The following is a 13,688-nucleotide window of genomic DNA, read 5'->3' on the forward strand; positions in this document are numbered from 1 at the left end:
AGTTTCCTGTACCTCACAGCGGCCCACCAAATGCCCCAGGGAGCACACCAGATAACAAGAGACCTGCATCCTGGTGCCCTCCCTTGCATCTGGCATTCTGACATAGCCCATTTCTAAAATCAGGAGGTTGCACATACACATCATGGCTTGTAACCCATAATGGATTTTTCCTCCAGAAACTTGTACAATCCCCTTTTAAAGGCATTCAGGCCAGATGCCATCACCACATCCTGTGGCATTATATTGCCATTATATTACTTTCATTATTTGTCCTGTAAAAAAAAACAAAAACGTGCAATTGTAAAAATAGTTCCTTGTTTCCCAGTATTCACCTTTAGCAGTAGCAAAGAATCATGTTTCTTGGTAACATGATTTCTTGCATTATCAGAGTACTTGCACCAAATCCAGTGACAATGCATGAAGGAATTCCATTGTACAAGACACTTACGAAATGGTATCAATGGGGTTCCATTCCTGGTCCATAACTAGGTTCCATCCTTGGAACCCCCATGGAAAATCAAATCCACAGGTCAAGCACCCTGTTGCCCTCAGAACTTGAATAAAGTTGAGCTTTCAGCCAAAAACAGAAAGTGACTGTTTTCAGTCCCCAGAAGACCTTAGAAAGCCTTTCCTTTCCTTCATAAGGCCCTCTGCACAGGACCAGAGCACAGCTCCAGTCACATTCAGAGGGAACAGGTCCAACCAAGCCCACAGGTTTAGAATCTGTGGTTAGAAAAAACTGTGGGTTCCGAATCTGCAAGTAATCAGTCTGGACCTATACTACCCACCACCACAAATTTCTGTAAAAGAACTTGAAAGCGGACAAAAATGTAAATCTTGTGGACATTTCTGTTGCATGTTATAATCTTGTTCATTTCATGATATTATGTTTCAATGAAAATTTATCCTAAGGATACGGAAATGTCAGAATCCTAAGTTTAGTAAGTCATGACCAAGGAATTTAGTCATGACTAATTAAACTTAGCACATACACAAAAACACACTGAATAAGCAGTAAATTTACCAAACCGAGGTTCAGATATTCTACTATTTATCTTAATATAATCATTGGTTGTTGTTTTCAAGGTCCATGTTTCTTTCCCTTAAATTTTCAGCTCAAGCTAAAATACTGTTTAAAAAAATTAGAAAAGCTGCTAGGCATTAAAAGATTAGCAGAATATTGGGATTATACCCACCCCTTAAACTGTTAAATTCAAATGAACAATCTGAATACATTTTCAGTGTTATCTCAGGTTGGAAGGGGAAGTGATCAGTACTCTACTCTGAAGATTCTCTCCAGATATCAGCCTTTCCTTTCTGATTATTGTTTCTAGGGAGACAAAGTGAATTCGAACTGATCTGCTTGTCAGCAAAGCTGCTATGAGGTTAACCAGACTAGGCATGACTTTGGAAACAACAACACTGTGTAGGAATGAAGGCTGAAGTCACAATTTTTGCCTTTTGGGAATTATGAGCAAAAGCTGATGCACTGAAATTAGTGGGCCCAAAGCATCCCAATAATTTGCAGTGGTTTTGTGAGAAAATTGATAGCCTTTTAAAGACCTGTAACTGGAGCAGAATAAACAATCAACTGCAGACATTTTTGATATTAATTTTAATAGAATAAGAAAATCTGAAATAGCAACATAATGTTAAAGAATAATAGTTAAAGGATGCTTGCTTAGACATTCGCCTGCCACGGTATGCTCAATGTTTGGCCTCAGAGGGACTCTGGATTACAGTTCTGGCTCTCTGCCAAAAAGACAGCAGCTCCTTTTGGAATTCCCCAAGCCACAAAAACTGAAGACTTGCTGAACACGCACTCCAATATCTGCCAGGAGCCACTTTCAGTTGAGATAAATTTTGCCCAGCTCTGATGAGACCCAAGTTCTTTGTGGCTCATTTGGCAAAACCGTTGGTCGTAGATCAAGCAGAGTCCAGGCTTGTTCAAGTTCAGTTAGGATGACTTCAAGGAAAACAGAAAAACGATTGCCTGGGCCTTTGTGCATAGTTTGCATGAAATGACCTAAACCCTGACCCAAGGAACCTCCCAAATTCTACATGCAGATTAAAACTGCCAAAAAATTCAGGACACTGCAATCGTGCTCCAACTGCAAAATTTGGGATTTTCTAGACACTGGATATTTTGATAAGAACTGAGGAGACAGAAAGCCACAAAATGTCAGGTGGGAGGGGAGAGGAAGTGTCGAACAATAAAGGACCGAAACCTATAGAACCTATAATATAGAACCTATACAAAAGAGACACAGTCTCATGAAAAGTAAATAATATTAGGGTCTGAGGGCCCTGGATGCTGCCCCTTTAAGGGGCGGGAGTGGGAGGAGGCAGGGGGTGCAGGGGCTGGCATGTACTCACAGCCTGTGCAGCAACCTCCTGGGCTGTGGAGAGCCCTGTGCGATCCTCCGCAGGGCTTCCTGAGAAAGTGAAAGCAGAGCGATCACGCCCCAGTTTGTGATTGCAAACCAGATGTGGGGCACAATTGCTCCACTTTCACTTTCTGAAGGTTGGGGGGCCCTGCAGACGGTCGTGCAGGGCTCCCCGCACCCCTGGGAGGCTGCTGCAGGGACTGGTAAGCGCATGCCTGTCCCTGCATCCCCCTCTCCCTGCAAGAACTTAGAGCAGCTCAAACTCTCTCTGAGTGTTTGAGAACCGCTGCCATATACATATGGACATACGCCCTTTTCAAGTGGGCCTTAGAACCACTGCAAAACTTTATTATCAGAATTAAAAGAGTGCTGCAAACAATGGAGTTATTTTGCTGGAATGTTATTGATGAAAATAACTTCATTTAGGATCACGAGCTGCAGGCATGAGCTCAAGCAACTCCAATTCAAAATGCTATGCAATCTCATCCTTCTCGCTAACCAGGGTATTCAGTAGGTGGGGACAGGAATTCTTAGAATAGCAGACCAATGATAGGTCAATATCCAGCTTGCATCCTGATGTGTAAAGGCCCCGAGTACACAGTGGAGAAGTATCACATTTGCAGTTTTAAGATATTACTTGCAAACCCTGTTTCAATTAGTGTTTCTGACTTAAAAATACCTTGACAATAAGACTGGGGCTTTTAGAATATTTGGAAGCTGCACACTGGAATGCATGGGAAGCCTTGAAATTTCATTCCCATATCCTGCTCTGCAGCAGGAGAAAGCATGCTCAAAATGCTTTTCATTTGGGCGTGTATCAGTGGGTGTGATATCAGCCTCGTACGTGGATATTATGTCTAGAACTATACTTCACATGAAAAAGGATACCACACACCTCCCCATTCAACCTTTATGTAGGTGCTGTGTTTTTAGCATTCACTGCCTGTACCATGTATTTTCAAACTTTTTTTTCTACAAACCACAAAAACTGAACTTGAGTTTTCAATGTGGGGAGTGGGAATGAGAGCATGGGAATCTGTGCACAATCCACAATTGTGGATCACTTTAGGTTTGTTGGCATTGGCATGGTGATGGGTAAGTTTAAACACTCCTTCCATCCCTGGAAGTGACATGATCCTGGGGATCGTGTCGCTGTCTTCCCCCCTTAACCCTCCTTAAGGGGCCAGAGCTAGGGCTTCTCAAGCTGGGTCTTGCAATGCCCCAGTTTGAGAACCTCAGCCTTAGTAGTTCCTCAGCAACAGATGCACCTTAACATGTGCAAGACACCTCCCTACTGAATCACTGTGTCTGGACTGAACCTACCACTAGTACAGGCTATACAGATACACCAGTCACTTCCTCCTAACCAGTTTGATAAAGAACAAGCACACAGATGACTTTTCCTTCTAGATGACCGGCCTAGGAGGAGCGGGATGGAACTGGCAGAGCCCTGCTCTGCCACATCCTACCCTCTGTGTCACAAAAGCCGACATGGAGGTTCTGTTGTCTGTGCCAGCGAAATAGCTAGAGCCAAAATTGCAGGGCCTGGGGTTTTCCTCAGTGGAAGGGGATGAAACTCCCCTTGCCCCAAGGAGACCTCTGGTTGCTTCCCAGCACCCACAGGATACAGTGGTCACCCTTTTGGTGCCATTGTTCTTCTGGGCACCGGGAACCACAGAATTGGGCTGTTTAGTCAAAATAGTTGCTTACAAAAACAGCTATATTTTACATTTACCACAGTTGGTAATAAATAAAACTACTGTTATATTGTCAGCCTTTCGCAAGAGACAATGCATTTGCCAGTGCATGCTCATCTAAGAGGAGTGCAATGTTATCATTTAGTGACAGAATAATGGATTTCAGAAAATAAAGGCTTGTATTGTTAACAGACACTCGCAATCAATCCTTTGGTACAAGTTAATTCTCTACAGACTATAAGAATGCCTTTTAACAAATGCATTCTTAGGCCTTCCTCTTTTTCCAATAGACAGAAATGTTCCACATTTCTGTTTTTCAGAATTTAATCCAACTCACATTACCGCTCAACATATTCCCTTTTAAAGGGGTCACTTCCTATCTCATAAGCCATATAACCATTGCCTTCACTAATCCACAGTTTATCTAGGTCCTACTCATTCTGGGGATGGGTATATCCAGCTATGTATACCTTTTGTTATGGTTTTAACAATGTTTCTGTTAAGATATAGTAAAAGCCATTTTGGGACATGTTCAAAAAAGGGGCAGTCGCAGGGGTGGGCCACCAGGTGCACAGGGTGAGAGCTGACACCCAACAGAGGGCCCATCTGGCTGGCTCCTGAAGCCCCAGTAACCAGCGGCTGTCATGAGCATTAGTAGTCCCAGGACAAGGCTTCATTTTAGGTATGAGAGCAACCTGGCACCTGCAGTGGTTCAAAGGACATCACTTTTGCCTGACATAATCTGTTGCCTGTGTCTACCTTCCTGAGAGAGTCTTTCAAAAACTGTGCATATGGCAATTTACAACACATAGAAAAACTGATTAAATACGTTCGTAAGAGCAATCAATGCAGATCCTTTCTCTCTTCAGTGTTAACATTTACCGTATTTTTCGCTCTATAAGACGCACTCCCCCCCCAAAAAAGTGGGGGGAAAAGTGTGTGCTTCTTATGGAGCGAATACTGCAAAAAAAAAAACACTCCGCCCCTGGCCCCGCCCCCTGCCCGCTCTGCTCGGCTCCACTTCCCAGGAAAGCGTGGGTGGGGTGGCAGTCTTGCTGAGCAAGCCCGCGTGTCTACTCAGAAGTAAGTCTCAGAGTCACTGGGGCTCACTCCCAGGAAAGCGGGGGTGGGCGGGTGGGATGGCAGGCTCGCTGCGAAAGCCCAGGTGTCTACTCAGAAGTAAGTCTCAGAGTCACTGGGGCTCACTCCCAGGAAAGCGGGGGTGGGCGGGTGGGATGGCAGGCTCGCTGCGAAAGCCCATGTGTCCACTCAGAAGTAAGTCTCAGAGTCACTGGGGCTCACTCCCAGGAAAGGGGGGGGAATGGCAGGCTCGCTGAGAAAGCCTACGTGTCTACTCAGAAGTAAGTCTCAGAGTCACTGGGGCTCACTCCCAGGAAAGCGTGGGTGGGATGGCAGTCTTGCTGAGCAAGCCCCTAGAGCAGGGGTGCTCATTATGTCGATCCTCGAGCTACCAGTCCATCTCCAGGCGAAATGAGTCAATTGCGGGCTTCTCTCCTGTCCATGCATCCCTAGGAGTGAGCCCCTGGCAGGCTTGTGAGCCCAGGGAGCAAGCCTAGGGAGTGAGTCCAGGGAGCCCAGGGACTGAGACGGGCTCCTCCCTGGGAGAGGAGGCGCTGGCAGGCTTTTCTCCCGTCCACTCACCCCTGGGAGTGAGCCCCATTGGCTCTACTGGAGCTGACTTACGTTTCCCCTGCTTTTGCACTGGTATGTATGGAGATCTGCACGCCCCCCCCCACTTCCATCTGTTGGTTCTGTGTGCAAGGGGTTTTGCACTGGTCTTGCTGTGATGCCTATACAGAGATCTTACCTGCCCCACACTTTTTCCCTGCTTTTGCACTGGTATGTATGGAGATCTGCACCCCCCCCCACTTCCATCTGTTGGTTCTGTGTGCAAGGGGTTTTGCACTGGTCTTGCTGTGATGCCTATACAAAGATCTTACCTCCCCCACACCTTTCCCCTGTTTTTGCACTGGTCTGTATAGAGATCTGCTTCCCCCCCCCCCTTGTATTGGAATCCAGGAAGATCTGGTGAGGAGGTAGATGTGGTGTCAGCAGTGGCCCCTTTAAGGGTAAGGCCTGGGCATCCAGCAGAGTGTGCTGCACAGCTGCAGCCACTGGAAGGCAATAGGGCCCTCAGGGATATAAGGAGTACCAGAGGAGGAAAGGGTTTGTGGGTTTTGAAGGAGTGCAGGTTGGAGGTAGGGGAGGAGACTGGCTGGGTTTATTGAATTTGGAATCTGACTGTGGATTGTGACTGGACTTGGATACCCTGATGGATTTAACTGACCTACCTGGAACCTGACCTTGGACTGTAATTTGGCTTATTGGCTCTGGACTCTGATTTGGTAACTCTGAATGATGGGACTGATTTACTTGGCATCTGTGGACTGGAACTGGACTCATTTTTGCTTGCTGCACTGGTGAGTTGCACAAGGGGGACTGATCAGCCTTAAGCGGGCACGAGGCCCCGTGGATTGGAATTTGGCAGAACATCATTGTAGCAGAAAGATAATGTGATCCCCTATTGGTGTGCACCTGCTTTTGAGAGCTTCATAAATTCTGACTCTAGCGATGATGAGTTCTTGGTGTTTCCAGAAAACTAGAGTGCTCAAACCTTTAAGTCTCTCCATTTGTTAATGACAGTGATAATGGTTCTTAATGCCACTGTTGACTGCTGTTCACTTTACATGGTTCAAATGTTATTCTGTTATAGTTTATTAAATATTTTATTACACTATTTGGTTCAGAATATTTTTTTCCTTGTTTTTCTCCTCTAAAAACTAGGTGCGTCTTATGGTCAGGTGCATCTTATGGAGCGAAAAATACGGTACTTCAGATCTGTCCTCGTGTCCTAAGCTAAGATGCCTTTAACAAGGAAGTACAATCCTATAGTAACACTTCCAGTCTACTCTAGTTTCCAACAGGAGTATTTCTTTAAGCAAAAAGCAGCTGTGTCAGGGAGGATGACAGGAGGAGATGACAGGAGGACAGGAGGAGGGGCAAAGGGATTTAAAGGAAAATCTCCCATGTCATAGTTCTGATGTGGGACCGTCATAAAAAGAGGAAGAAAAGCCAAGCTCTTCTGTTCTAGTGACATGTTCAAACAGCTCTAGAGCACTGCTTGAGCTCATCCCCTCCCAGTCAGGAATGGATATCCAGACACACAACATGTGCAGCCCATGAAGCAGCTCCTCTGAGGGCATCTTATTTTTTCATGGTCTCTAAGGAAAACATTGAGGCATAAAATTGAAATGGGCCTCTAGTATTAATTGGGTGGAGGGGGAACTTGTATACCTGAGCTATCACAGCTCTGGGAAACAGTCTTGATATGGACCTGTATCTTTGTTAAACTAGAATATTTTATTCAAAGTTTGCTTGCTACTTTTCCTAGCATTTTCTATTATTGCCCCCACTTACTATGTTATTATACACAGACATGGAGATATACAGTATTTATGACTGGAGGACTAGCTTCAGATCTTCCAGTGCCAGATAACAGATGTAAACCCTCCTGTACCCAGAGGACCTAATTATCTTTACATCAACTCACTTGAAACTCCCATTCACTTCAGTACAGTAAGTGCAGAAATCAGACACTGTGGTTTGTGACATTGTTTAAATGAGCAGCAAATGTAATTTTCCTGGGTTCTCTAGTACCAAAAGTATGATTATGTGAATAAATTGTAGCGATCAAAGAAAAAATACTTACTCAGTGCCGCTTTCCACCATCTGTGTTAGGAGTGAAATGCCATCTAGATTTATAAATTCTTGGGCAAACGTTACATCGCGTGAATAACTAGCTAAGTCTTTCAGGGCTTCCAACTTGGCATCCATACTAGAAGACTGGATCCTCTCGTGGAGCTGCAGAGCATTTTGCGCCTCACCAGAGACAGAACATGGAATAAAGGAGAAAGAAACAGAGAAGCACAGACCTTAATTCCAAGGGCTATCAGTAAACTACATCTGAGGGGGGAAATATCTATATAAACAGTGAAGTTTAAAAGATCAAAACACATTTTATAAAATGGCTTTTCAAAACTCGCAGAGTACATATGAAGAACACCCGATGTTGCCCAGTGATATCACTGGTTTACATATGTTGCCTATGTCAACTCAAACCGTTCCTTCACAAACTCTTCCTAAAGGTCTATGCAGCAGCTGACCTGGGATGAATTCAAGTTATAGACACTGTCTGGGTGCTTCTTTTCCTCTATTACTTAAACCATTTCTGCCCAACATTGCATATATGCAACAGGGATAAAATGTGTGCAATTGTGTGCTGGGCAGAAATGGGTTAATAATTTCTTACAGTTATATTCTGCTTTTTTTACCAGAAACTAAACATGGCATACATGGGGTTTCCCAGGCAGTCTCCTGCCTAGGTACTGACCAAATCCAAACCTTGGCTTCTGTATCATGTACCATCAACCCTGAGAGTTGTCCTACATCTGGATTTATGACTATTGTTCCTTATATTTATGTTACGTTTTGTTACACAGACATGCCCTCAGTTGCTTTTGCCACCATGTACAATCAGCAACACTCCCCTCCTGACTAAACTTGGTTGATGATGGATAGCTGCCATCTGGTCTATCAACTTGATATTTTAAAAGACTGTCTGCCTCATAAGCAATGAAGTCTAAATGCCTCAGATGAAGAGGAGGCCAATTCTGGTTCCCCTAACTTTGCCATAGTGCATTAAATCATTGTATAGTTTGGTCCAGAGTGCTGCAGAAGACAGAGCTCCCAAAGAGCATTTTGAGCACAAAGGAAAAAAGCACCATACAAACAGTGGTTATGATTGTTGCTTAATGACTGTGACGTTGTTTTTCTGAAGTTTGAGAGAATCCACAAAGGGCTTAATAAGGGTCTTTAAATGACGACACCTCATTGAGAAGCAATCCCCTGGAATTAGTGCAGCAAGTGTCTACAAAACAAGGGCAGGACAGATTATCGTGATTACAGATTAAACAAATATTTTATTTTACAAAAAAAAAAGTTCCATTAGCTGTCTCATGTGGCAACTGGCCAGATGTAACATTGGCTGCTGTCATGACTGATAGATGGAAACATTGCTTCACTCAGAGCGGAGCCTTCTCTGATCCTAGCTCCTGTTGCCATAGTGCTTTGTATGCACTTCTGTGGAACACAGTCACTTGCTTGGAGTGGCATTAAAAATGACACCTACAGGACATGTGCTGTGAGCAGTTTCCAAGGAGCTCTCAGCAATGTATGATCCATGGTAGGGAGGATAGCAGACAGCATAGCTCATTAGGACAGGATAATGAAGTTGCCCTTATTTTTTTCTTTAGTCCATAGGGCTGGGTCAAAAGTCTCCCCCCCCCCCATTTTGCTACTCCCATTTGTAGACAGTAAAAACTGGAGACAGTTCAGGAGTCTTTTAGAGAGTGGAATGGTAAAATTCATTGCTGGCACCAGTACTAGGGCTCTTCCCAAAAGCTGCTGGCTAGTAGACACCAATTTCTTCCCCTGCCTGATGCATCATTCACACAGCACTGTCCCAAAGGGGATGCTGGGAAAAAATGGCAGCCATCTGTAGGGGCCAGCTCTCCATACAGTCTTGTTCAGGGTATGGGGGGGGGGTAGGTGATAGAGAGGAGAACTAATGCAAAACAGCAGTGTGAAATGGGAGCTGTTTTTGTCCCTCTTTTGTTCCCTGCCCAAGATTTCAAGCAAAAGTTATCACTTAAGAAAGTATTGAGAAATACATGAAAAAGGATGCTGCTGTTTGAGAAAAATTACTCTCCGCAGCAGTCTAGCTTTGAAAAAGAAAAAGGAAATGTGTTCAATGTTCTTTCTCAAAAGGCCTCCAGGAGAACTTAAGTCTGATTTGGGTCAATTTCATTGCCTTGTCTAGTACAATCCTTTAAAAGACAGAAACAGCTTGACAGGATTGTTAGCTTAAGCAAGAGAGTCTGCCAGCTTGCAGAACCAACAGTCATATGGAACTTTGCACAGAAAAGCCACAGTTCTTTGGTGGCAGAACTCATTAAGGTTATAGCAGTTGGGAATGGCAGAACAAAGGTTCCGCATGCAGAAGGGGGTCCCATGTTGAATTCTGGACTTTTCCACTTAAAAGGACCCACTCATAGTGGGGTTGAAAAAAGAATCTCCTGTTGAGAACTTGCAGAGCTACCACCAGAAAGGACTGCCAGTTCTGGATCAGATGGTTGGTCTGACCCAGTGATTTTTTATTTATTTACAAAACTTATACCCCATCTTTGAGGCAAAAAGCTATCTGCCCATAACAGTGTTTCTCAAACTGTGGGTTGGGACCCACAAGGTGAGTCGCAAGCCACTTTCAAGTGGATCCCCATTCATTTCAATATTTTATTTTTAATATATTAGACTTGATGCTACTATGGTATGTGACTGCATTGGGAGAAATGTTAAATATCTGTACTTTTAACAGGTTACTGTGTATATTCTTTTAACAATGATAGTAAATGGGATTTACTCCTGGGTAAAAGTGAGTAGGATTGCAGTCTAGGATTGTTAAAAATTTTCCTGCTTGATGTTGTCACTTCTGGTCATGACATCACTTCTGGTGGGTCCTGACAGATTCTCATTCTGAAGAGTGGGTCCTGGTGCTAAAAGTCTGAGAACCACAGTCCCACAGAATTAAGTTTGGGGAAATTTAGGGGTGGGCCATGTCTAGATTGTTCTTATACATTCCCTGACAAGTGTTCAAATATTTTCTCTTCCCACTCATCTCCCAAAGGTGCATATGCATAGTGATATTTGACAAGTGTTGCGCATTGTTAAAATTCTTTTCTATGGCAAATGAAAACCTTTATTCTGAGGTGTCAAACATAAGGCCTAAAGATGCCTTATCAGTTCCTTTAAAAGTCTCCCAATATGCCCCAGAGCACCCCAACCTACTCGTTTACACAAAAGATTGAACTCAAGGCTAGGAAGTTGATGCACTGGATATGGCATGAAGGTTGACTTGCTAATGACGCAGCATCAGATAACCTGCAGAGGTGTAAGAACAGAAGTGTCTAATTTTTAAAGCACTAAAATTTTAACTGAAGCAGAATTCAAACAGAATTCACACTTTTTGGACAATGTACTTGCTGGGTAGGAAATTTAGTCATTTTAAGACTCCTATTTCACATTTTAATAGAAATTTAAGAGCAATGAAGAAGCAGAAACAAAGTTAACATACCAACGATAAAGAAAAAGATGGCATAGTTCAAAAACTACTGCAGATTGCCTCTAATGCTGTCTTGTGACTGAACTTAATGAAAATACAACATTGTGTCTCCTGTCGTGTTGTGCAGATGTATTAGTCACATCCGTGCTATTTATACAGGCTGAAGCCACGCAGCTCATCCTTTCAAGCAGAGAAAGCAAGATCCAACAAAGTGCCTAATTCACCACACTTTATACTAAATCAACCAATGAAAAGTAACTTGTTTCTTGCTGATATTGACCCTCATATCACCTCCTGAGCATGGTGCAAGCTTGTAAAGTACTAGATCAGGGGTGCTCAACAAGTCAATTGCGATCTACCAGTCGATCACCAGGCAAAATGAATAGATCTCAGGCTTCTCTCCCGTCCACGCATCCCTGGGAGTGAGGCCTGCCCTGGGAGTGAGCTCCTGTCCACGCATCCCTGGGAGTGAGCCCCATTGACTCTACTGGGGCTGACTTGTGAGTAGACCTGGAGAGGAGCCGCTGGCACACACATCCTGTCCACACATCCCTGGGAGTGAGCCCCGTTGACTCTCCTGGGGATGACTTACCTTTCCCCTGTTTTTGCACTGGTATGCATGGAGATCTGCCCCCCCTTCCATCTGTTGGTTCTGTGTGCAAGGGGTTTTGCACTGGTCTTGCTGTGATGTCTATATAGAGATCTTCCCTCCCCCACACCTTTCCCTTGTTTTTGCACTGGTCTATATAGAGATCTGCTCCCCCCCCCACTTGTATTGGAATCCAGGAAGATCTGGTGAGGAGGTAGATGTGGTGTCAGCAGTGGCCCCTTTAAGGGTAAGGCCTGGGCATCCAGCAGAGTGTGCTGCACAGCTGCAGCCACTTGAAGGCAATAGGGCCCTTAGGGATATAAGAGCACCTGAGACAGGAAGGGCTCCACTTATTTATGTGAGTCAGCCTTTTCCTACATGAAGATCTTTAAGTCCAAGTACCGTTCCACCATGACTGATGAACAAAAAATGTTTATAGTTACTTATGTTGTGTTGTGCAATATTGGCTCATTCGGTTATGCAAGGTACACCGACATACATTGTACACATAAATGTTATATGTTATGATTGTAAAAAAAACTCTGGTAGATCTCCGGGCCTTGCTGGGTTTCAAAGTAGCTCTCGAGCCAAAAAAAGTGTGAGCACCCCTGTACTAGATTATTGGACACAAGTAAAATACGTTATGAGCCGGAAAGGGTAGAAATGTACTTTGTTTTTATTATTTCTGCTTAAGTATTAGCAAAACTGGTTTGGGTTTCTGCAACTGGGTTTTTGCATGTCGAAAGCACTGAACAAATACAGTTACCAAAATCTCAACGGTAATCGCTTTGAAATAATTAAAAAGGGATTAACTGAGGGATACAGTAGCAGATTTGTTCAAGGTCATAAAGTAGGTTACAATATTATCTTTTATTGGATCAACTTCTGTAGTAGCTTTCATTTTAAATATGCTTTGTAGATAAGTGGAAAAAAACAAAGCAAAAGTTGCTGCTTTTATCATCTAGAAAAGTGGTCTGTTTGCACACATATACGGAAATTGAACATATTTAGTGCTGGAAGATCAACAAAGGTGCCTGATTCCTAACTGCTGTTAGCAACAACCAGCCACAGAGCTGACCAGTGTGCAGCCTTGGGGCACACCGGTCATCCTGCCATTCCTCTGACCCAGAAGTAATTGCAATGACGTGAGGACATCACCACAATTACTTTGGAGCATTTGAAGAGGAGCCGGCCACTTTGGAAGAAGCAGCCAGCCTCCATCCAAGCCACCACACTGAGAATGACTGTGGTGGGGGGCAGGTTCTCCTGCCTACTCATGTAGTCATTCTCAGTGAGGTCGCACATCACTTGGAGCGGCTTCAGTACAAATGACTTGGCTGCAAGCAAGGGGGTTAGAACCGCAGTGACTGAATCACCACAGCAAGCGTAACACTGCAGCTCCCAGAAGAGTGCAGCCCAGGGTCACAGCATCCCTGTGACACTCCCCTCAGCAACGCAACCGCCGGGAACACAAGACAACAAGGCTGCAGTTCTATACATACCTATGAATAAGGCTACAATCCTATCCACACTTATCTGAGACTGTCCCATTGAATTCAATGGGGTTTACTTCTGAATAGATATAGGATTGTGAGGTAGGTCTCACTGAACACAGCAGGATTTACTCCCAAGTACAAATGTACAGAATTGTGATGTTACGTGCCTGAGCTACAGATAAATTGAAACTCTCCGAGGGTCAAATTAGACAGTGCACAAAAAGTGTAACATGGCCTTCAGAGCATATTGGCATTTAAAAATAGCATAAGGGGATGAAATAGATTGGAACTGCAGCAGGAGAGTTGAAGGGCTTTAGGACC

The 13,688-nt window shown here is 44.1% G+C and overlaps 1 protein-coding gene across 2 annotated transcripts in view; it reads right to left on the reverse strand.

Annotated features, from left to right (window-relative positions):
- The window catches only part of ELMO1 (engulfment and cell motility 1), a 351,127-nt gene that overhangs the window by 231,730 nt on the left and 105,709 nt on the right, over positions 1-13,688 (reverse strand). For both annotated transcript variants that reach the window (XM_066627043.1, XM_066627044.1), the window contains exon 6: positions 7,815-7,984. In XM_066627043.1, coding sequence (XP_066483140.1) covers positions 7,815-7,984 — 170 coding nt within the window. The remainder of the gene's footprint in view (positions 1-7,814; positions 7,985-13,688) is intronic.

This window comes from Tiliqua scincoides, chromosome 5, assembly GCF_035046505.1.
Source record: "Tiliqua scincoides isolate rTilSci1 chromosome 5, rTilSci1.hap2, whole genome shotgun sequence".
In the NCBI taxonomy this organism is placed as follows: domain Eukaryota; kingdom Metazoa; phylum Chordata; class Lepidosauria; order Squamata; family Scincidae; genus Tiliqua; species Tiliqua scincoides.